The sequence below is a fragment of the Tamandua tetradactyla genome, chromosome 4 (assembly GCF_023851605.1).
Source record: "Tamandua tetradactyla isolate mTamTet1 chromosome 4, mTamTet1.pri, whole genome shotgun sequence".
In the NCBI taxonomy this organism is placed as follows: domain Eukaryota; kingdom Metazoa; phylum Chordata; class Mammalia; order Pilosa; family Myrmecophagidae; genus Tamandua; species Tamandua tetradactyla.
Genome location: NC_135330.1, coordinates 7,222,800 through 7,248,740, shown reverse-complemented (window position 1 = coordinate 7,248,740; position 25,941 = coordinate 7,222,800). Strand labels below are relative to the sequence as shown.

At 42.6% G+C, this 25,941-nt stretch overlaps 1 protein-coding gene and 2 pseudogenes across 1 annotated transcript; all 3 read right to left on the bottom strand.

Annotated features, from left to right (window-relative positions):
- Window positions 1-6,787: 6,787 nt before the first annotated feature.
- LOC143680134 (dual specificity protein phosphatase 5 pseudogene) lies at window positions 6,788-15,255 on the bottom strand (annotated as a pseudogene).
- A 6,304-nt stretch (window positions 15,256-21,559) lies between these two features.
- LOC143678741 (large ribosomal subunit protein eL15 pseudogene) lies at window positions 21,560-22,158 on the bottom strand (annotated as a pseudogene).
- Window positions 22,159-23,041: 883 nt separating this feature from the next.
- On the bottom strand, window positions 23,042-25,745 carry HAX1 (HCLS1 associated protein X-1). The gene is made up of 7 exons (XM_077156293.1): window positions 25,581-25,745; window positions 24,802-25,058; window positions 24,443-24,630; window positions 23,911-23,962; window positions 23,659-23,765; window positions 23,443-23,533; window positions 23,042-23,294 (listed from the first exon to the last, which is right to left on the bottom strand). The coding sequence occupies exons 1-7, from the start codon at window positions 25,631-25,633 to the stop codon at window positions 23,215-23,217; spliced, it is 828 nt and encodes a 275-aa protein (XP_077012408.1). The 5' UTR covers window positions 25,634-25,745; the 3' UTR covers window positions 23,042-23,214.
- Window positions 25,746-25,941: the final 196 nt, after the last annotated feature.

The following is a 25,941-nucleotide window of genomic DNA, read 5'->3' as shown; positions in this document are numbered from 1 at the left end:
CACTTTGTCTTACTGCTGCATAATATTCCGTAATATATATATACCACATTTTCTTTATCCACTCTTCTGTTGATGGGCACTTGAATTGTTTCCATTTTTTGGCAACTGTGAATAGTGCTGCTATGAACATTGGTGTGCAAATATGTGTTCGTGTCATGCCTTCAGCTCTTCTTGGTATATACCAAGTAGTGTTATTGCCAGGTCATAGGGCAACTCAATATTTAGTTTTCTGAGGACTTGCCAAACTGTCTTCCACAGTGGCTGCACCATTATACATTCCTACCAACAGCGAATAAGTGTTCCTATTTCTCCACATTCTCTCCAACATTTGTAGTTTCCTGTTTCTTTAATAGCAGCCATTCTTATATAATTGTCATCTTAATTTGCATTTTCCTTATAACTAATGAAAATGGCCATTTCTTAATGTGTTTTTTAGCCATCCGTATTTGCTCTTCAGAAAAATATCTATTCATATCTTCAAATCATTTTATAATTGGTTTGTTTGTTCTTTTGTTGCTGAGTTGTCTGATTTCTTTATGTATACAGGATAGCAAATATTTATCCAATATGTAATCTTCAAATATTTTCTCTCATTGAGTGGGCTGCCTCATCACCTTTTTGACAATGTCTTTTGAGGTGCAAAATCATTTTATTTTGAGGAGTTCCCATTTACCTATTTTTTCTTTCATTGCTTGTGCTTTGTGTGTAAAGTTTACAAAGCTACCTCCTATTACAAGTCTTAAAGATGTTTCCCTATATTTTCTTCTAGGAGTTTAATCATACTGTTTCTTATGTTTAGGTCTTAGATTCACTTTGAGTTAATTTTTGTATAAGGTGTAAGGTAAGGGTCCTCTTTCATTCTTTTACCTTTTGATATCCAGTTATGCCATGCCCTTGTATTGAAAAGACTATTTAGTCCCAGTTCACTGGATTTGGAAACCTTGTCACAGGTCAGTTGACCACAGGTTTGGAGGTCTATTTCCCTGATTTTGATTTGATTCCACTGGTCAATACTTCTATCTTTGTGTCAGTGCCATGCTGTTTCGACCACTGTGGCTTTATAATAAGCTTTAAAATCAGGAACTTTAATCCTCCCAGTTTGTTCTTTTTTGGGGGGATATTTTTAGCTTTCAAGTTCTCTTTCCCTTCCAAATGAATTTGATAACTGGATTTTCAAAGTCTTCAAAGCATGTTGTTGCAATCTTGATTGATATTGTATTGAATCTTTAGATCAATCTGGGTAGAATTGACATCTTAACTACATTTAGTCTTCCTATCCATGAGCAGGGAATGTCTTTCCACCTATTTATATCTTCTTTGATTTCTTTTACCAATGTTATGTAGTTTTCTGCATACAGGTCTTTTACATTTCTAGTTAAGTTTATTCCTAGATACTTGATTCTTTTAGTTGATATTTTGAATGGAATTTTTTCCTTAATTATCTCCGCAGTTAGGTCATTGCTAGGGTATAGAAATATTAATCTTGTGCCAGTTTGAAACTATTATGTAACCCCCCAAAATCCATGTTTTAATCCTGATCCAATCTTGGGGGCAGCCATTTCTTTTAATCTGATTCAATACTGTAGGGTTGAAACTTTTTATTAGATTATTTCCACAGAGACGTGACACATCCAGCTGCGGGTGTGGTCTTTGGGGTGATGGAGACGTGACTCCACCCATTCAAGGTGGGTCTTGGTTAGTATACTAGAGCCCTTTAAAAAGGGAAGCATTCTGGAGACACCTCAGGTGCAGATGCTTGGAGAACAATTGCTTCAGAGCTGATAGAGACACAGATGTTTGGAGATTCCTGGAGTGCCGAAGACAGAGCAGATGCTTAGCCACAGGCAGAGCCCTGCAGACATTGCCATGTGCCTTCTCATGAGATGTTCAGCAAACCAGAGCCCAGGAGTTGTGTCCTAGAGGAGCTAAGTGAAGGCCCACAAACACTTAGAGAGGAAACCACTGGTATCAGAAGCTGGAAGTGATGTAACTGGGAACAAGGACCAGCAAATGCCAGCCATGTGTCTTCTCAGCTGACAGAGTTGTTCCAGATGGCATCAGTCTGACTTGAGTAAAGGTAACCTCTGGTTGGTGTCTTAGTTTGGACACTTTCATGGCCTTAGAACTGTAAACATGCAAATTAAAAAATTTTCTTTATAGAAGCCTTTCCATTTCTGATACATTGCATTCTAGCAGCTCAGTAATCTACTACAGATTTTGGTACCAGTAATGTGGGGTGCTGCTGTGGTTTGCCAAACTACAAAATACCAAACATGTTGAAACAGCTTTTTTTAAATGAATAAGGGGAAGACTCTGGAAGAGTTGTGAAGATCTTGATAGAGAAGGCCTAGAATGCTTTGAAGAGACTGCTGGTAGAAATGTGGACTCTAAGGATGCTTCTGACAAGGATTTAGACAGAAATGGTGAACGTGTTGTTGCAAACTAGAAGGAAGACATTCTCTGTGGATGGAGGCAGAATTTGAGAGTGATGAACTTGGATATGTAACATAAGAATTTTCCAAACTAAATGTGAAAAATGCAGTCTGGCTGTTTTTTTGCAGTTTATAGTAAAATGTAACAGGAAAGAGATAAGTTGAGAACTGACTCGGTATAAAGAAAAGAACAGTTGGACTTCCAGAAAGTGAGCTCTCAGTGAATAGGGCCCCAACCAAACATGGAACCAGTTAGCCATTTCAGGAAAAGCCAAGATTGGAAATGAAGTTATCCAGAAAAGATTTGTGAAAATTCTTATTGTCTGATTTTATGGTCCTTGCATACTATGTAGAAAACTGACAAGAGTGTTGTGGGAGCAATATAAACAGAACTACTACTAGTCTGGACTGAAAGGAAGAGAAAAGGAACAAATTAAAGGAAAAATTACTTCCGGGGCAGAACCATGGAAGCTAAAGTCTGGAATCAAGAAATCTCAAGCCAGGAGATCAGACCCACCCATACACACGGAGATGGTGAGGTTGCCCCAGAAGCAGAGGGCAGGTCTTACACATCATTACTCAGAAAGAGTTATGACACCCCAGGCCTCAGAGACAGCAAAACGCATAAACCAGGGATTGGGGGGAGCCTGGCTGCCACCTGATTGTTCTGGAGGGGTTAAGCATATGTCCTGCAGATAGCAGAGATCACAGCTGCTGCCCCGATGTTTGGAGAAGATGGAGGTGAAGAAAAGGAGTCTCCCAACAAGTCCCAGCTTGAAGTCCTCAGTTCAGCATTTGGAGAGTGCAAGCTGCTCTGTGGGCCCTTGGAAAGGGTGGGACTGCCACTTTCTAAAGCCTCAAGGATAAAATGACCCTCAGACTTTGAAATCCAATGTTGTTTACCCTGTAGGTTTTCAGAACTGTTTGGGTCTGGTGACCCCTGTTTACCTTTCTATTTCTCCCTATGGTAATGGAAACATGTATTCTATGACTGCCCCCCTTTGTATATTAGCAACAGATAACTTGTTCTGAGTTTCACAGGTCCAGAGTCAGAGAAGAATTCTTTGCCTTAGAACAGACCTGCCTGTAACTGACTTTGGTGAGATTTTGTGCTCTTTTTGAATTTGATTGGTGGTTTTTGTTATTAAAATGGTTTAAGGCTTTTGTGATATTGTGATGGAGTGAATATATTTTGTATATGAAAAGAAAATGTTTTTTTGGGAGTCCTGAGGGTGGAATATGCCAATTTGAAACCATTATGTACCCCAGAAAAGCCTTGTTTTAACCCTGATCCAATCTTGTGGGGCAGCCATCTCTTTTAATCCTAATTCAACACTGTAGGCAGAATTTTAAAATTAGATTATCTCCACAGAGATGGGGCATGCCCAATTGTAGTTGTGACCTCTTGAGTGACGGAGATGTGACTCCATTCAGTCAAGCTGGGGCTTGATTAGTATACTAGAGTCTTTTAAAAGGAGGAACATTATGGAGAAAGCTCAGATGCAGACACTTGGAGAACAGTTGCTTTAGAGCTGACAGAGACAGATGTTTGGAGATATTTGGAGCACAGACAGAGAGAGCAGATGCCTAGACACAGGCAGAGCCCAGAAGACATTGCCACATGCTTTCTCATGAGATGCTAAGCAAGCCAGAACCCAGAGTTGCATCCCAGAGGAGCTAAGTGAAGGCCCACAGACACTAAGAGAGGAAACCACTGTTATCAGGAGCTGGAAGCAACAGAACTGTGAACAAGGACCAGCATATGCCAGTCATGTGCTTTCAAAACTGACAAAGGTGTTCCAGATGGCATCAGCCTTTCTTGAGTGAAGGTAACCACTTGTTGGTGCCTTAGTTTGGACAGTTTTATGGCCTTGAATACCCTTTATAAAAGCTGTTCCATTTCTGATATATTGCATTTCATCAACTTAACAAACTAAGACCTCACTATATTGCTGACTTTATTAACTCAAGAAGCATTAACATAGATTTCTCAGGATTTTCCAAGTATAGTATCATGTGATCTGCAAATAATGAAAGTTTTAGTTCCTCCTTTCTGATTTGGCTGCCTTTTATCTTTCTTTAAAAAGGGTATTCTTATCTCATTCCTGATCTTAGGGGGAAGGCTTTCAGTCTCTCTTATTGAGTATGATGTTGGCTATGGCTTTTTCATGCATGCCCTTTATCGTATTGGGGAAATTACCTTTGATTCCTACCTTTTGAAGTGTTTTTATCAGAAAAGGATGTTGAATTTTGTCAAATGCTTTTATGGCATCAATGAAGATGGTCATGTGACTTTTCCCTTTCAATTCGTTAATGTGTTGTATTATATTGATTGATTTTCTTGTGTTGAGCCACCCTTGCATTTTGGTATAAACCCCACTCAGTGGTGATGTATAATTCTTTTAATGTGATGTTGAATTCAATTTACTAGTATTTAGTTGAGAATTTTTGCATCTATATTCATTAGGAATATTGGCCTGTAGTTTTCCTTCCTTATAGCATCTTTAATTTTGGTATTAGAGTGATCTTAGCCTCATAAAATGTAGTTGTTATAGTTTGCTCACTGCCAGAATGTGATATACCAGAATTGGAATGGCTTTTAAAAAGGGGAATTTAATAAGTTTCAAGTTTACAGTTCTAAGGCCACTTAAAGAAAGTCTATAGAAATGTCCAGTCTAAGGCATCCAGGGAGAGATACCTTGGTTCAAGAAGGCCGATGAAGTTCAGGGTTTCTCTCTTGGCTGGAAGGGCACATGGTGACATCTGCTAGCTTTCTCTTCCAGCTTATTGTTTCATGAAGCCCCCCAGGGACATTTTCCTTCTTCACCTCTAAAGATCTCTGCGCAGGTTCTCCTCACGACTCTCGTCATTCTGTCATCATTCTCTGCTCTCTCAGAATCTCCCGCCATTCTCTTTAATAGGATTCCAGTAAACTAATCAAGTCCCATGTAGAATGGGTGGGGACACATCTCCATCTAATCAAGTTTAATACTCACAATTGATTGAATCCCATCTCCATAGAGATAACCCAATCAAACTCACAACCTATAGTATTGAATAGGGATTAGAAGAAATGACTGCCTTTATGAAATGGGATTAGGATTAAAATATGGTTTTTCTAGGGTATATAAATCCTTTCAAACCAGCACAGTAGTGTTCCTTTTTCCTCGTTTTTGTTTTTTTTGTTTTTTTGGAAGAGTTTGACAGGATTGGTGTTAGTTCTTTTTGGAATGTTTGATAAAATTCCCCTGTGAAGCTATCTGTTAGGCTTTTCTTTGTAAGAAGATTTTTTTTTCTTTTTATTATTTTCATTTTGCACTATAAAGAAAGGACAGACCACTAACATACCACTTTTCTTCACATTCACATGTGTTTTAGGAAATTATTTCCATTTTCCCTGGAAAAATAGCCTACAAACAAAAAAGAAGTAGTACCACATTCCAAAATCTTCAAACCTATAAGTCAGTAGCTTGAAGACAACCCCCATGGCATTGAAGAAAAAGAGGATCACAAGAGACAAAACACAACCACATGTAAAAACAGCAAGTGAGAATAGCTGTTTTCAATGCCACTGACCCAGGCTACACAGCAGGTACCCCTTCTCTCCTGACAGGCACTGCCACCGCCTCCAAGGGGCAATTTTTGGTGTGTTCTGGAGTACTGTTCTCAAATGACAAGAGTTGTAAGGAGAAAGGTTCAAGTATGAATAAGAATCATGCCAAAGTTCAAAGTCAAGGAAGAATCCACAGTGAAAAAGAAACCCAGAAGAGTCTTGCTACTTCAGCCAACTGCCTCCATCAGACCCAAGAGGGAATCTCAAAAACACTTTAGGGTTCAAACCAACATATGTATCATGTCCCTAAACCTGACTAGATGGTGATCAGCTTATTCCCTGAAGCAAGAGAGGCAGACACTGAGACTGCCAAAGTTCAATAACTAAGGTGGAAATTGTGCTTCCTTCAAAATGAGTTGGCTTTGTAATGGCCTTTTTCCTGACCCGGCAACTGCATTCTCCCATGTTGTTGCAGGTATTTATTGCCTTGTGCTTGAAATGAAAAGGCGAACTCTGAGCAGTCCTGAGAGGGCAGGGGGAGGGGAGGGGGTGGTCTGGAAGTACAGTAGTCAGCACACACTGTGCTTTCATAATGGCTTTGCCTTCCTTCAGTCCCGAGCACCTGTCCCCGAGGTCAGTCTGAAGTTCATTTGCAAGCCTGGTGACCACTCACTATTCCACTGGTGCAGTGTGATTGAGTGAGTGAAGTCTTCAGTTTGCACAGGTATGAAATGTCCATGAGTATAAAAAAAAAAAATCACAGTAGCTCTTGGGGCTGGGCTTATTTCCCCATCCTGCCTTTTCAGCAGGATGTGGCTGTGGTCACAGGGCTCCTGTTGAGTTCTGAGACTGCTGAGTGGGTAGGTACAGGCACCAGCACTGAGGTAGGGAATGTGCAGAAGGAACCCTGTACATCAGGGCTCAGTGTCTGCAATGGTCTAGAAATGAAGAGCCTGCTGCCTCCTCTTGGCAGGAGGGAGCCTGGGGGTTGGGCGTGGAGGGCAGGATCTCAGATTCACACTGCCGGAGTTGGCCCATGAAGCCAAAGTTGGGTGAGATCACACTCCTCCTCTGCTTGATATACTCGAAGGCCTCCTTCAGGTGGAACTGGTTGGTCTTCATGAGGTAAGGCATGCAGATGGTGGGCGAGTGCGAGCTCCCAGCCTCACAGTGGACCAAGACCTTGCCTCCCTTTTCTCTGACACAGTCAACAATGTCTACTGCTTCTTGAAAGTGGAAGCTGATGTCGGCCGTGTGGCTGTCTTCCACGGGGATCCACTAGTAGTGTAGGTGGGCTGGGCAGGCCTCGGAGGCCTGCTGCGAGACATTCAGCAGGGGCGTGATGTGCAGATGGGTGAGGAACTCGCACTTGGATGCGTGGTGGGCACTTCCAAGGTAGAGGAAGGGAGGGATTTCCACTGGGCAGGCCTGGAGCGGATGGTTAGCACTGGTTTCCCACACTGGCTGATGAGGGCTCTCTCAGTTTCAGTCTTCTCTTGGGAAATAGCTTTTACGTCCACACAACACTCAGGATATTCTGAGTAGAAGGTCTCATGTCCTCCTTTGAGGAAGCTGATTTGTGGACGGGCTGGCAGGCAGGCCAGGAGCGAGGTAAGCAGGACGCCTGCTGTGCCCTCCTAGCCCAGGTGCGGCTGCCTTGGTCCAGGACGACCACGGCCCACACACCGCGCTCTGCAGCAACCCCGTGCACCGCGTCTGTAGGAAGATATTTGATGACTGATTGAGTGTCTTTACTTGTGATTGCTTTATTGAGATCTTCTATTTCTTTCAGCATCAGTATAGCTTGTTTGTGTGTTTCTAGGACTTTGTCCATTTCATCTAAATTGCCTACTTTGTTGGCATATAGTTGTTCATCGTATACTCTTATACTTTTTTTTTTTTTAATTTCTTCAGGGTCCATGGTGATGAGCCCCCTCTCATTTCTGATTTTTATTTACATCTTCTCTCTTTTTTTATCTTTGTCAGCCCACCTAAGGGCCCATCGATTTTATTTAATTTTCTCAAAGAATCAACTTTTGGCCTTATCGATTCTATTTTTCTTTTATTCTTTGATTCATTTGATTCTTCTTTAATCTTTGTTATTCCTCTTCTACTAGCTTTGGGGTTAGTTTGCTGTTCTTTCTCTAGTTCCTCCGGGTACTTAGTTTCTCCGGGTACTCGTTGATTTCTGCTCTCTCTTCTTTTTTAATATAGGGCAATAAGTTTTCCTCTCAGCACTGACTTTGCCACTTCCCATGAGTTCTGATATGTCATATTCTCATTTTCATTCATCTCCAGATAGTTACCAATTTCTCTAGCAATTTCTTTTTTGACTCACTTATTTAGTGGGTCAAATATCTCCATTTATTTGTGAAAGTTCTGGTTCTTTGGTGGTTATTGATTTCCAGCTTCATTCCATTGTGATCAGAGAAACTGCTTTGAATAATTTCAATCTAATTAAATTTATGAAGACTTGTTTTGTGCCCAGCATATGATCTATCCTAGAGAATGTTCCATGAACACTAGAGAAGAATGTATAACTTGGTGTTTTGGGGAGTAGCGATCTATATATATCTGTTAGCTCGAGGATATTTATGGAATTGTTAAAGTTCTCTATTTCCTTGTGGATCCTCTGCCTATAGACGAGAGTGGTGTGTTGAAGTCTCCCACTATTATTGTTGAACATCTATTGCTCCCTTCAGTTTTGCCAATGTCTGTCTCATGTACTTTGGAGCTCCTTGATTGGGTGCATAAACATTTATGATTGTTATTTCTTATTGGTGAATTATCCCTTTTATTAATATGTAGTGTCCTTCTTTGTCTTTTATGAGTTCTTTGCATTTAAAGTCCATTTTGTCTAATTTTAGTGTAGGTAATTCCTGCTTTCTTTTGGTTGCAGCTTGCATAGAGCATCTTTTTCCATCCTTTCATTTTCAGTATATTTGTATCCTTGGGTCTATGATAAGTCTCTTGTAAGCAGATATAGATGGATCATAATTCTTTTTTTATTTTTTTAATTGTATAGTATAGCATATATACAAAGCAAAGAAATTAAAAAGCAATTTTTAATTGCTTTAAAAGCAAGTTTTAAAAGTACTCTTCAATAAGTAGTTATAGGACAAATCCCAGAGATTGTCATGGGTTACCATATGATCCTCTCAAATTTTTCCTTCTAACTGTCCAGAATATAGGAGGCTAGAGGGTTTAATTAATTTTTTATCATCACAATCGACTTATTTTCCTCCCTTTTTTGTGAAAAATAGCATATATACAAAAAAAGCTATAAATTTCAAAGCACAGCACCACAATTAGTTGTAGGACATATTTCAGAGTTTGACATGGGTTACAATTTCACATTTTTAAGTTTTTACTTCTAGCTAGTCTAAAATACTGGAGACTAAAGAGATATCAACTTAATGATTCACATTCATATCATTTGTTAAATGCTATCTTCTCTGTTTAACTCCACCATCATCTTTGAACATAATTCTTTTTTTTAAAATATTTTTATTGACAAATCTTCACACATACACAGTCTATACATGGTGTACAATCAATGGCTTACAATATCATCACATAGTTTATTCATCACTATGATCATTTTTAGAATATTTGCGTCGCTCCAGAAAGAGAAATAAAAAGAAAACACTCATACATTCCATACCCCTTACCCCTCCCTCTCATTGATCACTAGTATTTCAATCTACCCATTTTTGTCAAGGATTTTTTTTTTCCGCATGGGCAGGCATCAGGAATGGAACCCGGGTCTCTGGCATGGCAGGCGAGAATTCTACCACTGAGCTACAGTCACACTGCCCTCAATCTATCCAAATTTTTTACCCTTGCAATTTATTTATTTTTTATCCATATTTTTAAAATCATCTATCCGTACCCTGGACAAAATGAACATCAGACACAAGGTTTTCATAATCACACAGTCACATTGTATAAGTGATATCATTATACAATCATCTTCAAGAATCAAGGCTACTGGAACACAGCTCAGCAGTTTCAGGTACTTCCCTCCACCTATTCCAATACACCATAAACTAAAAAGGGATATCTATATAGTGCATAAGAACAACTTCCAGGATAACATCTCGACTCTGTCTGAAATCTCTCAGCCACTGAAACTTTATTGTGTCTCATTTCTTTCTTTACCCTTTTGTTCAAGTAGGCTTTCTCAATCCCTTGGTGCCAGGTCCTGGCTCATTCCAGGAGTTCTGTCCCCCTGTTGCCAGGGAGGTTTACACCCCTGGGAATCATGTCCCACATAGAGGGGAAAGCAGTGAGTTCACCTTTCAAGTTGGTTTAGAGAGAGAGGTCGCATCTGAGCAACAAAAGAGGTTCTCTGGGGGGTGAGCCTTAGGCATAATTATAAGTAGGATTAGCCTGTCCTTTGCAGGAATAAATTTCAAAGGGGTGAACCCAAGATTGAGGGCTCAGCCTATGTGGATCATAATCATTAATCCATTCTGCCAATCTGTATCTTTTTAAAAAATATTTTTATTTATATGTCTTAACATATAAATATACAAATATTCTTAACATACAAACATACCATATATGGTGTACAATCAGTGGCTCACAATATTATCACATAGTTGTTTATTCATCATCATGATCATTTTTAGAACATTTGCATCACTCCAGAAAAAGAAATAAAAAGAAAAACCTCATACATCCCATATCCTTTACCCCCTTCTCATTGACCACTAGTATTTCAATCTACCCAATTTTTAATACCCATTATCCCACCTATAATTTATTTATTTTTTATCCATATTTTTTACTCATCTTTCCACACCCTAGATAAAAGAAGCATTAGACACAAGATTTTCACAATCACACAGTTACATTGTAAAAGCTATGTCATTATTCGATCATCTTCAAGAAATAAGGCTACTAGAAGACAGCTCCACAGTTTTACGTACTTCCCTCCACCTACTCCAACACACCATAAACTAAAAAGGGGATATCCATATAATGCATGAGGATAATCTCTAGGATAACCTCTCAAATGTGTTTGAAATCTCTCAGCCACTGAAACTTTATTTTGTCTCATTTCTCTCTCCCCTGTTTTGGTCAAGGTTCTCTCAATTCTTTGATGCTGAATCCTGGCTCATCTTGGGATTTCTGTCCCATGTTGCCAGGGAGATTTTCATCCCTGGGAGTCATGTCCCACGTAGGAGTGGGGGAGGGCAGTGAGTTCACTTGCTACATGGGCTTAGAGAGAGAGACCACATCTGAGCAACAAAAGAGGTTCTCTAGAGGTGATTAGACATAATTTTAAGTAGGCTTAGTCTGTTTCCTTTTCAGGAATAAGTTTCCTAGGGGCAACCCGCAAGGTCAAGGGCTCAGCCTATTGATGTGTTTGTCTCCACTGCCTGTGAGGATATCAGAAATTCTCCAAATGGGGAAGTTGAATATTTCCTTCTTTCTCCAGTGCCCTAAGGAGACTTTGCAAATACTTCTTTATTCACTGCTCAAATTACTCTGGAATATCTCAGGGCATCACACTAACCTGGACAAACCAACAAAGTCTCATGCCCTATTCAAGATTCCATGTACTTGGCAGTTCCTTAGGAAACTAAATATTGAGTTGCCCTATGGCCCAGCAATAGCACTACTTGGCATATACCCAGAAGAGCTGAAAGCAAGGACACAAACAGACGTTTGTACACCGATGTTCATAGCAGCATTATTCACAATTGCCAAAAGATGGAAACAAACCAAATGCCCATCAACAGATGAGTGGATCAACAAAATACGGTTTATATATATGATGGAATATTATGCAGCAGTAAGATGAAATGATGTCCTGAAGCACATGACAAGATGGACTAACCTTGAGGACATAATGCTAAGTGAAATTAGCCATACACAAAAGGATAGAAACTGTATGATTCCACTTTTATGACCACAATAGAGGTATAGTCAGAGGCTTATAATACAGAATATAAGGGACTTAGAGATACACAGAAGCTAGAGATGGGTGAATCATTAGCTAATGAGGTTGAATTCCAGTGTAAGGGAATAGATAGGAGCGAAGATGATTCTCTAGTGGGCCTAGAAGTAATATTTCCATATTGAAGATGAAAAAGATTGAAAGGGGTTATATAGACTTACATGTCCCACTGATTCACACTAGAAATATGAATTAGTTCTTGAAAGAATTACTTCAAAGATATGATTTTTGTATAAAGAGAGGATTGTATGGTAGCCCCTGACAAACTCTGGGATCTGTCCTGTAACCACTTGTTGAAGAGTGCTTTGAAAACTATTGCATTTTTATTTCTTTGCTTTGTATATATGTTATACATACAATTAAAAAAGTTAAAAAAAAAAAAAAGGTTCATGTACTTATGGTGTTCAACTAAACTGACCATACAAGTGAAATTAGGAAATGCACTACTCAGAGCATAAATTTTGTATGAAATAAACATCTCTCCCTTGGTCTCTGTGCTGGTTTGAAAGGATGCATGGACCTAGAAAAGTCATGTTTTAATCAAAACCCCATTTGTAAAGGCAGAATAATCCCTATTCAGTACTGTATGTAATTAGATCATCTCCCTGGAGATGTGATTTAATCAAGAATGGTTGTTAAACTGGATTAGGTGATGACATGTCTCCACCTATTTGGGTGGGTCTTGGACCAAGTTTCTGAAGTCCTATAAAAAAGGAAACATTTTGGAGAATGAGCAAGATTCAGAGAGAGCAGAGAATGACATAGCCACGAGAAGCAGAGTCCACCAGCCAGCGACATTTAGAGATGAAGAAGGAAAACACCTCCTGGGGAGCTTCATGAAACTGGAAGCCAGGAGAGAAAGCTAGCAGATGACACCATGTTCGCCATGTGCCCCTCCAGCTGAGAGAAGCCCTGACTGTGTTCGCCATGTGCCTTCTCACTTGAGAGAGAAACCCTGACTTCATCGGCCTTCTTGAACTAAGGTATCTTTCCCTGGAAAGATGCCTTTGATTGGACATTTCTATAGACTTGTTTTAATTGGGACATTTTCTCGGCCTTAGAACTGTAAACTAGCAACTTACTAAATTCTCCTTTTTAAAAGCCATTCTGCTTCTGATATATTGCATTCTGGCAGCTAGCAAACTAGAACAGTCTCACACAGAAGTTGAAGTTTTAAAATATGGACGATATCAACCTTTACCCTGTATTCTGATTTACCTTAGTCCTATCCAGATCAGCTTCATCCATATCTCTACTCGAAGTTAGATCCCTTTTTCAATTTTTTAAATAGTTCCTGTATGGGGTAGTGCTGACTTTCACAGTTTCAGGGCTCTAACTCTGAGTCTCATGTGTCACATAAATACCTGAAGTTTCTGGGAATGATCAGCTTATAAACAAATAGCTCAGCAATCTATCTTTTAATTAGTGAGTTTAATCTATTGACATTCAATGTTATTACTGTAAAGGCATTTCTTGTATCTACCAACTTATCATTTGGATTTTATTTGTCAGATCTATATATGTTTTTCCTTCTTTCTCTTTTTATCCTTTAAGTTAACCCTACTGGTACTCTTCAGTTCTGTGCTCTCCTCCAGATCCCCCTCTCCTGTTTTTCTTTTTTTTCAGCTGACAGAATTCCCTTTATAATTTCTTGTAGGGCCAGTCTCTTGTTGGCAAATTCTCAGAAATTTTCCATCTTTTTTGCCATTTGTTCTTTTGTGCATTCTAAATCAGTTGTCCTGTCCTCTAGTTTGCTTATTCTTTCTTCAAACCTCTTCAAGTCTGATGTTGTTTGCTGCTAGTATATTTTTAAAACAAAATCATTTATTTAATGGAAATTTGCCTATTTTCACATATCTTCTTAAAATTTTATTTTAATGCACTTTTTTGTTTGTTTTTTTGCATGGGCAGGCTCTGGGAATTGAACCTGGGTCTCTGGCATGGCAGGCAAGAACTCTGCTACTGAGCCACCATTGCCCACCCTTAATGCACTTTTATTGATGCATATCATTATAGTCACATACCATGTAATCATTCAAAGTGTGCAAGCAGTGGTTCATAGTGTCATCATATAGCTGTGCATTCATCATCGCAATCGATTTTGTGTGTGTGTGTGTGAAAAATAAGATATACAATAAAGCAATAGATTTCAGAGCACACCACAACAGTTAGGTTTACAACAGATTTCAGAGTTTGTTAAGGATTACAAATCCAAAATTTTAGATTTTACTATTAGCTGCTCCAAGACACTGAAGACTAAAAGAAATATCAATATAATAATTCAATAATCATACTCATTTGTTAAACCCTACCCTCTCTGTATAACTCCACCATCTCCTTTGATCTTTCTCCCACTCTTTAGGGGTGTTTGGACTATGCCCATTCTAACTTTTTCACATTGAAATGGACTGTCAATAATATGGGATGGGGGGTTGGAACTAGCTGATGTTCTGGAGAGGCTGGCCCTCTGCATTTCAGGACTTATGAGTTCTAGGAACCTCTCAGGAGGTTGTAGGTCTCTGGAAAGTAATCACAGTTCAAGGAACCTTTGTAGACCCTCAGATAGAGCCCTAGGTGTTTGTTAGGGTTGGCGGGAGTGGTTTTGGTTGGGGTTTGGAAAACTATGATGGATAGCAGTGTCAAGCTGAAGCTTGTATAACAGTAGTTCCCAGAGTAGCTTCTGGACTCTATTTGAACTTTCTAAGCCTCTGATACCGTATTTGTTACACTTCTTTTCTGCTTTTTGGTCAGGATGGCATTGTTGATACCACAGTGCCAGAGCCAGGCTCACCCCAGGGAGTCATATCCTATATTGCCAGGGAGACTCCTTCTAGTATGTTTTTTATTTGGTCTCCAGTGTCTTTCATCTCTTTGATATCTGCTATTTTTCTATTTATTTTTTCAAATTCTTCTTTATGCACTTCTAGTGTCTTTCTAATTCTCCTTTATGTCATTATCCAACCCATTGAATTTATTTAGTAGAGTTGTATGAACATTATTCATTAATGGTTCCAAAATTGGTGTCTCCTCTGGTGTTTCAATTTGGTCATTAGGCTGGGCTATATCTGTCTGAATCTTCATATGCTTTTTGATTTTCTGTTGCCTTGGAGGCATTTAATTAACTTCATAGGGTTACTTTGGAAGTTACTTTCCTTCAATAGTCTAAGTTTTGTGTTTGTGGGACTGGAGTGGAGCAGGATGCAGGGCATGGGTGGGGTACCACGAGGCAGGGGTGCTATGCTGGTGACTGGAGGTGTGGGGTGCAGAGCATGGGGTTGGTGGTGGGGCTTTGTGGGGGCCATGGGGGCACAATACAGGCCCCAAAGCACAGGGACAGGGCACAGTGTATGGGACACGGAGGCAGGGCACAGTGTATGGGACACGGGGACAGGGCACAGTGTATGGGGCACAGGGACAGGGCACAGTGTACGGGACACGGGGACAGGGCACAGTGTATGGGGCACAGGGACAGGGCACAGTGTATGGGACATGGGGACAGGGCACAGTGTATGGGACACAGAGGCAGGGCACAGTGTATGGGGCACAGGGACAGGGCACAGTGTATGGGACACGGGGAAAGGGTACAGTGTATGGGGCACAGGGACAGGGCACAGTGTATGGGGCACAGGAACAGGGAACAGTGTATGGGACACGGAGGCAAGGCACAGTGTGTGGGACACGGGGACAGGGCACAGTGTATGGGACACGGGGACAGGGCACAGTGTATGGGACACGGAGGCAGGGCACTGTGTATGGGACACAGGGACAGGGCACAGTGTATGGGACACGGGGACAGGGCACAGTGTATGGGACACGTGGACAGGGCACAGTGTATGGGACACGGAGGCAGGGCACAGTGTATGGGACACAGGCACAGGGCACAGTGTATGGAACACAGGGACAGGGCGCAGTGTATGGGGCACAGGGGCAGGGAACAGTGTATGGGACACGGAGGCAGGGCACCGTGTATGGGACACGGGGACAGGGCACAGTATATGGGGCACAGGGACAGGGCACAGTGTATGGGGCACAGGGACAGGGCACAGTGTATGGGACACGGGGACAGGGCACAGTATATGGGGCACAGGGACAGGGAACAGTGTATGGGACACGGAGTCAGGGCACAGTGTGTGGGACACGGGGACAGGGCACAGTGTATGGGACACGGGGACAGGGCACAGTGTATGGGGCATAGGGACAGGGCACAGTGTATGAGACACAGAGGCAGGGCACAGTGTATGTGTCATGGTTAGGGACAGGTGTCAACTTGGCCAAGTTGTGGTACCTGTTCATATGATTGGGCAAGCGCTGGCCTGTCTGTTGCAATGAGGACATTTCATAGGATTAGGTCATGATCACGTCAGCTACATCCACAGCTGATTCCATTTGTAATCAGCCAAAGGGGAGTGTCTCCTGCAATTAGTGATGCTAAATCTAATCATGGGAAGCCTTTTAAGGAGGACTCAGAGGAGACAGGTTCCATTCCTGCTTTGGCTGGTGAGCCTCTCCTGTGGAGTTCGTCCAGGCCATCCATTGGAGTCATCGGCTTCGCAGCCTGCCCTGTGGATTTTGGACTCTGCGTTCCTACGGTCACGTGAGACACTTTCATAAATTTTATATTTGCAAGTGTTCCCTGTTGGTTCTGTTTCTCTAGAGAACCCTAACTAATATAGTATGGGACACAGGGACAGGGCACAGTGTATGGGACACGGGGACAGGGCAGAGTGTATGGAACACAGATACAGGGCACAGTGTATGGGACACAGGGACAAGGCATAGTGCATGGGGCACAGGGACAGGGCACAGTGTATGGGACACAGGGACAGGGCACAGTGTATGGGACACAGAGACAGGGCATAGTGTATGGGAGACAGGGACAGGGCACAGTGTATGGGACATGGGGACAGGGCACAGTGTATGGGACACAGGGACAGGGCACAGTGGGAGGCAGAATGGGTGGGCTATGCGAGTGTGCGGGGCGTGGGGTGTGCTGGTTGGACAGTATTATGTACCCTAGAAAAGTCTTGTTTTAAACTTGATCTAATCTTGTGGGAGCAGCCATTTCTTTTTTCTTTTCTTTTCACAGCATCGAACCCAGGTCTCCGGCATGGCAGGTGAGAGCTCGGCCACTGATCCACCGAGGTCCGCTCCAGCCATTTCTTTTAATCCTGACTCAGAAATTTAGGTTAGAAACTTTTGATTAGGCTATCTCCATGGAGGTGTGATGCATCTAATTGTTGGTGTAAACTTTTTTTTTTAACTCTTTTTTATTGTATAGTATAACATATATACAAAGCAAAGAAATAAAAAAGGAATTAAATTTTCAAAGCACTCTTCAAGAAGTGGTTACAGGACAGATCCCAGAGTTTGTCATGGGCTACCATATGATCCTCTTATATTTTCCCTTCTAGCTGCTCCAGAATATAGGAGGCTAGAGAGCTTAAATACTTTTTTTTTTTATCATCACAAGTGATTTTCCTTCTTTTTTTTTTTGAAAAATAACACATATTCAGAAAAGCTTTAAATTTCAAAGCACAGCACCACAATTAGTTGTAGAACATATTTCAGACTTTGACATGGGTTACAATTTCACAATTTTAGGTTTTTACTTCTAGCTGCTCTAAAATACTGGAGATTAAAAGAGATCAATTTAATGATGCAGCATGCATATTCATTTGTTAAGTCCTATCTTCTATGTATAACTCCAAACCATCAACTTTTATTTTTCCATACTTCTCTTTAGAGTGGTATGGGCTATGGTAATTCTAATTTTTTTTTATATTGGAGGGGTCTGCCACTAATATGGGGTAGGGCAATGGAACTATCAGACGTTCTGGAGAGGCTGGGCTAGCTTTCAGGACTTATCTGGACCAGGGACCCATCTGGAGGTTGTAGGTTTCTGGAAAGTTACTCCCGTGCCTGCAACCCTTGTGGAATCTTATGTATTGCCCTAGGTGTTCTTTAGGATTGGCTGGAATTGTCCTGGTGGGGGGTTGGCAGGTTATGATAGGTAGCAAGGTCTACCTAACCTGAAGTTTGCATAAGAGCAACCTCCAGAGTAGCCTCTTGACTCTATTTGAACTCTATCTGCTATTGATACTTTATTAATTACACTTCTTTTCCCCCTTTTGGTCAGGATGTAATTGTTGATCCCATGGTGCCAGGTCTGGAGTCATCCCTGGGATTCCTCTCCCACATTTCCAGGGAGACTTTCACCCTTAGATGTCATGTCCCATGCAGGGGGGAGGGCAATGATTTCACTTGTGGAGTTGGGCTTAGAGAGACTGAGGCCACATCTGAGCAACAACAGAGGTCCTCCAGAAGTAACTCTTCTTCCATGTAACACCACGATTACATCTTCATGTGCTTTTGAGCCATCTGTATTTGATCTTCAGAAAAATGCCTATTCATATCTTTAGCCCATTTTATAATCGGGTTGTTTGTTCTTCTGTTGTTGGGTTGTATGATTTCTTTGTATATACATGAAATCAAACTTTTGTCTGATATGTGATTTCCAAATATTTTTTCCCATTGAGTTGGCTACCTCTTTACCTTTTTGACAGTCTTTTGAGGTGCAGAAGCATTTGATTTTGAGGAGTTCCCATTTATCTATTTTCTCTTTTGTTGCTTGTACTTTGGGTGTAAAATTTAGTAACCTACCTCCTATTGCTACGTCTTGAAGATGTTTCCCTACATTTTCTTTTAGAAGCTTTATGGTGCTAGTTCTTATATTTAGATATTTGATACACTTTGAGTTAATTTTTGTGTAGGGTGTAAGATAGGGGTCCTCTTTCATTTTCTTGGCTATTGACATCCAGTTCTTCCATGCCCAAATATTGAAAAGACTATTTTGTCCCAGCTCAGAGGATTTGGAGGCCTTGTCAAAAATCAGTTGACCATAGATCTGGTGGTCTATTTCTATATTCTTGATTCAATTCCATTGGGCAATGCTTCTGTCTTTGTGCCAGTACCATGCTGTTTTGTCCGCTGTGGCTTTATAATAGGTTTTTAGTCAGGGAGTGTTCATCCTCCCACTTCGTTCTCCTTTTTTAGGATGTTTTTTTTTTAGCTATTTGGGGTCTCTTTCCCTTCCAGATGAATTTGGTAGTTAGCTTTTCCAAATCTTCAAAGTAGACTGTTGGCATTTTGATTGGTACTGTGTTGAATGTGTAGATCAGTTTTGGGAGAATTGACATCTTAACTATATTTAGCCTTCCTATCCATGAGCAGGGAATGTCTTTCCACCTATTTAGATCTCCTTTGATTTCTTTCAGCAATGTTATGTAGTTTTCTGTGCACAAGTCCTTTACATCTCTAGTTAAGTTCATCCCTAAGTATTTGATTCTTTTAGTTGTTATTTTTTTTCCCTTAGGGGGGTCTACTTAGGTATTATAGACCCCAGCCAGATTTTCCCAGACCAAACTGGTCTCCTCTCAGGAGGAAAGAGTCACCTGCACCAGTTTTCCCTGAGGATGAGACCCAGCAGGTTGAAAGGCTTTCCTGTGAAGTCTCCGGACTCTGCATTTTTCCTACCCTGCCCCGTATGTGGTGCTTAACTGCCTGCAGGTCCCACCAGCATGAGGTGATGCGGTGCCTTTAACTTCAGCAGACTCTCCCTGCTGGAGCCATGGTTGAGACAGAGGAGAACTTGTAGTCGGGTTTAATCTCTTCATTTTTCCAGACCCTGGTGCCTGAACTCCTTGAGGGAGGGATTCCACCTCAGCTGGGCCCCACCCCTCTCCTGGGGAAGGCACAGGCTCCAGACAGGCTCTCAAACAAGCTGAATTCTGCCTATGCCTGGGGCAGTTGCAGCCTGAGAAGCCCTGCAGCTGTATCCAAAGAGCTGTCCTGGCTCAGAAACACAGCCACAAAAAAGAAAAGAAAAAAAAATCCTTTTCAGAGCAGGGCCCCCTTTCCTCGGGTTTGCCAAGCAAGAGCTTAAGTTGGTATGTTGCTTTGTGTATCTTCAGGTCCTATGTGCCCTCTCCTTTACTTCAGGGCCCAGACCCTTTCAAGTATTTTGTGCTGTCCGATCCAAAAAACCTTTCCTGTTTTTTTGTTTTTTTCTTTTTCCACCAGCCCTGCCCCCTCTGTGCTGGGGCAAAACCCAGCGACCTCCGCTTTTACTTGAGGTTCAGCTGAGCTGGGGGCCTATTTTTAGTAGTCAATTTGTGAATTAATTCCACAATTGGCGCTTGGTTGCTCAGCCCCTGCTCCTGGTAAAGTCCCTTTCCTTTCCCCTCTGGGAAGCAGCCTGTGGGGGAGGGGTGCTGGCCGCTGGGGCTTGGGGGACTCACGGTTCTGGGGGGCTCGCAGCTGGTCCAGACTCAGGTACACTGTGTGTCTGGTCACTGACGTGGCCCCAGCAGTTGTTCTGTCCTGTTCCTGGCTATTTACTAGCTGCTCTGGGGGACGAACTAAATCCCACGCCTTGCGAAGCCACCATCTTGGCCCTCTCTTGGTTTGCTTTTCTTTTAGTTGCTATTTTGAATGGAATTTTTCCCTTAACTGACTCCTCAGCTAGGTCATTCCTTGTGTACAGAAATGTTACTGATTCAGCGTGAACTTTTGATTAGATGGAGATGTGACATTGCAGGTGGGTGTTGATTAGTTAACTGGAATCCTTCAAAAAGAGGAAACATTTTGGAGAGAGCCAGAAATGACAGAGCCAACAGAAACTTCGGAGCAGAGCTGACACAGATACCGACACTTGGAGAACAGAGACACGAGTGTTAGCAGATGCTTGTAGCCCAGCAGACACTGCCATGAGATGTTAAGCAAGACAGAACCTAGAGAGCCGAGGGAAACCAAGAGAAGAAGCTGCAGCTCTCGAGAAGAAAGTGAGGAGCCCCCACAGGACAGAGGCTGAAAACAGAGAGCCCAGGAGCAGGGGACCAGCAGAGGCAGCCACGCACCTTCTCAGCCGATGAAGCTCTTCCAGATCTGTCGGCATTTCTTGAGTGAATATAACCTCTTTTTGGTACCTTAATCTGGACATTTTCATAGGCTTAGAACTGTAAACTTGTGACATCAATCCCCTTTTCAGAAACTGTTTCATTTTGGGTATACTGCATTACGGTTGGTGTGAGGGGCAGGGAAGGCATAGCGTGGGTGCCTGGGGGCACGTGCGCGTGTGGAGGTCGGGTCCCAAGTATCAGGGCATGAGGTTCAGGCTGTGGAAGTCGGGGTGCAGGGGAGAGGGGTGGGGTGCATGTGTGTGCTCGCACGGCAGAGTGGGGTAGACCAGGGATGTGGATGTGGGGCGCAGGTGTGCGGGTCTAACAATTATTAGTATTATTGTTTTAGTTTCAGTGCTCCTCTTTTAAAAAGAATTTATTTTACACCTATATACCACACAGCATGGCATTTTTAAACACTGACACAGAACTCCCTGATAAAATAAAGCAAAAAAAAGTTTACTTATTAGAAACAAGATACACTATCGCTTTAGTCTTCAAACATTACTGCACTTTAACTTTCATAATTTGACTCTATATATTCCTTGAAGCAATCTGCAGACAACTACTGTGAACAAGGAACAGTTTTATGTAGACATGACTGTCCTAAATTGTTTATTAGGTATGACTTTTATAAACATGTCTTATATCAGCGGTAACGAGGGAGCTGGAAAGCATTGCACCTTCTCCAGGCTGCATGGTGAGAACCACCAATAGTGCAGTGGAACTTGTGGCCCTTTCCAAGTCCACGGCCCCTGCGGCCTGCAGACGTCGGCCCATGCATCTCCCTGCGCTTATGGACTGGCTTGGTGATCCCCTGAGTGTCAGGACTTCTGATAGCTTCATGGAATGGATCAAGGAGGATAACCTCAAAGAATCTGTCTGTAGAATCACCAACCCAGTCGGAACCCAGGACTCTCAGCGCCCTGCAGTGGCGTCCAGTTTGCTCCTCAGCAACAGACTGAAGGCTTCTAGCAAACTTTAGCTAGTTAACACCAGGATGGACAGGCTTGCCATAGCTGGCGCCCTTAGGAACCAAGCATTTGCAGCCACCACAGTGCACTCAGTAGATGGCATAACCTTGCTTGGTCCTCTATCCCAGTCTGTGTGCTTTACTGGGCTGGGTGGGACGGGGTACCCTGTGGAGCAGAGAGTTGGCGGTACTGCCTGCAGCACCCTCAGAAGAAAGCACATCACATCGGACTGCTTCTTCCTCTGTAGCTCCTGTATGTACTTATAAGCACCCATCTTGGCTGACACTTTGAAGGAAAATTGATGGCTGCTGCCAGACTGAAAAGCCAATTATTTTTAATTATAACAAACACACAAGCTGCAGAACTCCAAGAACAAAATATTTCTCTATTTGGTCATCCTGAGTCCTTCAGCTTGCTGGGGTTACTCTTTAACATACCGCCCCACCCCACTACCCACCCATAAAAATGTATCAAGCTACTGTCACACACAATTTAAAAGTCTGTACCCCCCTTCATGTTTTGTATATTCCTTGGAAAGGACTTGCGTTCTCAAGATGGATTTTCATATTCTCCAGTTCATAATGTCTTCTCTATTTTGCTCATGGTTCTTCTTTGGACCTGATGTTCCCATCTTTTCATTTATTCTCCTTATTCTTCACTCCTCTCTCCTTCCCCCAGAGTGCCACCAAAACTTCAAATTCTTCTCACTTCTCTTTTTAAAAAATTTTATTTACAAACTCTATTTTCACCAAACATACACTCTTTTCCCCATTCCCTCATCCCCTGCTAACCTCTAATTTCCTTTGTGCCTCTGCAAATTTGCTATTTTTAGACATCTCTTGTGACATCATATAATATTTGCCCTTATGTGTCATGTTTATTTCACTGCGCATGTTTTCAAGGTCCTTCCACGTTGCAGCATTTCTCAGAACTTCATTCTGTCCTACGGCAGAATAATAGTACAACGCAGTGTACATGTAACATTTTGTTTACTCATTGATGGACTAAAAACTTTTTAAAGGAGAAAAATATCTATTACTGTTTGTGCTCATTATATTTTTCTCTAACACACAATAAGGAGGTTGCAAGTCAAGATAATTTGGGAAGTCCTAGGTGTGCTAGAAAGTAAGACAACCTCCACAAAACAAAGCCAAGGATCTAGCACAAATAAAGGTTTTATTGGTCAGTCTGGGTGAGAAGTATACTGACATAACCCCAATTCACTGTTCCACAACCCCCAGCCCTCTGTATGGCAGGAGAAGCTCAGCCCATTATTGGTGAGCAACAGGTGGGATGTAGTAAGGAAAGAAGGCCTCTGAGGGTTACAAGGCTACCGGAACCGGAACCAACGTCCAAGGAATAAATCCAAGATGGAAGAAGCATCATCTAGGGCTGGAGGTCCTGGCAATTCTGGAAGAATACATACACACAGATAGGCTAAGTGAGCGAGTCCGTGCAGGGGCAACGGAGAGGAACACCATTAAAGGGCAGGAGAACAAGGGTTTCCCTTACCCGGGGAATTAAGAGATGAACCTCTTGATTCATGCACTTCACTTACCATATCTAGGACTGCCGTCTCCTTCTTGATGGGTTACTGTGGTCTTGGACCGGCCCTCACTGTCTACCACAGTCCGGCGCTCCTCCACTGTCTACAAGGAGTCCCCCAACACCCCTCATGTCACTAAAAGTGAGTTCAGTAGTTTCTTTACACAAATTCCTGTCTCCAGAGCATCCTCTGGACACAGTTTCCCTCTACCCCTCTCTCCCAACTCACCCCGTCTGGCTTAGTGATCTTGGTCACAGAGAAGCTCTTGAAGTATGATTTTGGCTGGGGTTGCAGAACTGGGCCAAGGCCCTCCTGGGAAACCTGCGAATCAAGATCTGAAAAAACAGAGATGAAGAAACAGGGGAAAAGAGTCCGAGGGAAAGAAGAGTAGAAGTACAGCAATAAGTTCAGAAGGGACAACAGAGAGAACTCTGAGACAACAAGAGAGGGCTGGTCAATGCCTCCTCCCTCCAGACTCACCATTGTCCTCTTTGGCTCTAGGATGTGGGGTCACAGGCCACATATTATCAAACTGTGGAAGAAGTCACAGTAGGTGAAAAGACACCTTTCTACCTAAAATTTGAAGGATCATGGCCCTAAACTACTCCAAAGTTCTAAAACCATCTTTCCCAGGAGAAAGAATTCCATTCAGGCTAGCTCGATTTACCCACCCCCCCTCCTTCCTAGCTTTCTTTTATGTAACCCTCTACCAAGAAGCTTTCCTGAACTGACACTTTCTGATCCTCCTCCCACAATCTTGCCTTATCCAGTAATTACCTGGACTGATTATTTAAAAAAAATTTTTTTTAAGAGACAGAACTTCCATTCCCTGCCCCCCCTCCACGAAAAAAAATTCTTATAAGAAATTCAATATACAAAACAGATAAGCACACTCAGTGGAGAGCCCAGAATTCCAACCCAAATCTATCAGTTTCCAACAAAGATTCCAGTCTTTGCACTCTACTTAAAGTCTTTCACAGGCTCTCACTTCAAGTCTAGATGTGGTACTCACCCTATGAAAAGGTCTCTGGAATCCCCAGTCTGGTGTTGATTTGGGGGATTCAGTTCCTGCGCCACTCTCCAAGACCCCCCCTAAAATCCTGGACTGGTGACTATCTGGATACTTAAGCATTGAGTCCCGAAGCGTCTCTCCCCCCTGCCATCTCTCACCATGGGTCTCTGACTCAGGACCTGGAAGTTCTGCAGAAAGGTGACAGATCAATGCTGGGCAGGTGAAAGGACGTGGGCTCTTTAAACTTCCTGAAGTTATCTTCTCACACTTCTCATCCCCCAGCTACTCCCTGAACGTTTCTTACATTGCCCACCAACCCACTAGAACCCATGAGTTCTCCCTTAGGAGTATTCACACACCAGGAGAGCGGGAAGGCAAGGTCCAGGCCCCCATTTCGCTGAAGATGCTATTGAAATCCCGTATTAGGTCATTAAAGCCGAAGTTATCATGGAAACGTATTCCTCCTCCTGGGCTGAAGCCAAAGCCAAATTCCTCAGGGGGATGGGGAACCCCAAACCTGGAGCTTCCATGGCTCCAAGTGTCTCCTCCTTCTTCCTCTTCCTCATCATCCTCATCTTCATCTCGGGTCATCCCGCCAAAAAAGGGATCTCTGTGGCTGGGGGTGGAGGTAGATTGGCCAGCAAGATTTTAGTATCATCAAGTGTTTAGCCTTTAATCAACTCATGGGTGGCAAAGTAGGGCAAGAAGGATCTGGTAGGTTGGGGAGAGGGCTGGCTGTCAAACCAAAACATGACAGCTGACAGTTTTTGTTTTTTAGTTTTTATCAAAGTCAGTCCTCAATCTCGCGGCTCTCCCCAAGCCCTCACTGCCTTTTCTCCAGTGTTCCCCAGACCCTCCCCTCTCTCCCAAGGTCCTGCTCACTGGCTCCTTGTCTTTACTTCTAGACCTCCACTGTCTTCCCCGCTCGGACCCCTGTTGCATCACCCCAGGTTGGAAAAAGAAGTGCTGTTTCTTCTCCTCTTAACGACCGCCTTGATTACTGTCGTGGGGTGAGTGCTGTATGCTGCGACTTTCGTCCTCTCAGCAGGAATGGGAAGAGGGTTTTTCCAAAAGGTTGGGTGTTAGGAGTCAAGCTCGCCTCAGAAGAATCCCCTTATCCGACCCGACCCACTCTCACCTCCGAGGTCCAGAAAATCCGAAAATGCCCCGGAACAGGTCAAAGACACTCATTCCCGCTTAAGAATACAAGCCTTGAACACCCGCCGGCAGCTCATTACACCGGGATCCAGCCGCACTACGCTACCGGAAAGCGAGTCAGACCAGGCTGCCAGAAAGCAAACCTGTGGCCCGGGCATGTTGTCGTAAAAGGGCGATAAAGGACGTAAAACGACGTGGACGAGAAGGCGGGGCGGACAGCCGATCCTCCTCAATCTCAAAAGGCTTTCCCTTGATCATCTTTCACAGACAAGTTTGAAGGTAGTGGACATATTTTCCCCCCAATTATCCAATTCCGGAATTATCCTATTTCGAATTTTTAT

Bases quoted from the DNA above. Each gene is read 5' to 3' on its own strand.
- HAX1 (XM_077156293.1), bottom strand. From the start codon at position 25,633: ATGAGTGTCTTTGACCTGTTCCGGGGCATTTTCGGATTTTCTGGACCT. The intron at 23,963-24,442 runs GTGAGTACCACA...CTTCTTCCACAG, and splicing joins TCCAGAGACCTTTTCATAGG to TTTGATAATATGTGGCCTGT. The intron at 23,295-23,442 runs GTAAGTGAAGTG...GTATTCTTCCAG, and splicing joins AGACGGCAGTCCTAGATATG to AATTGCCAGGACCTCCAGCC.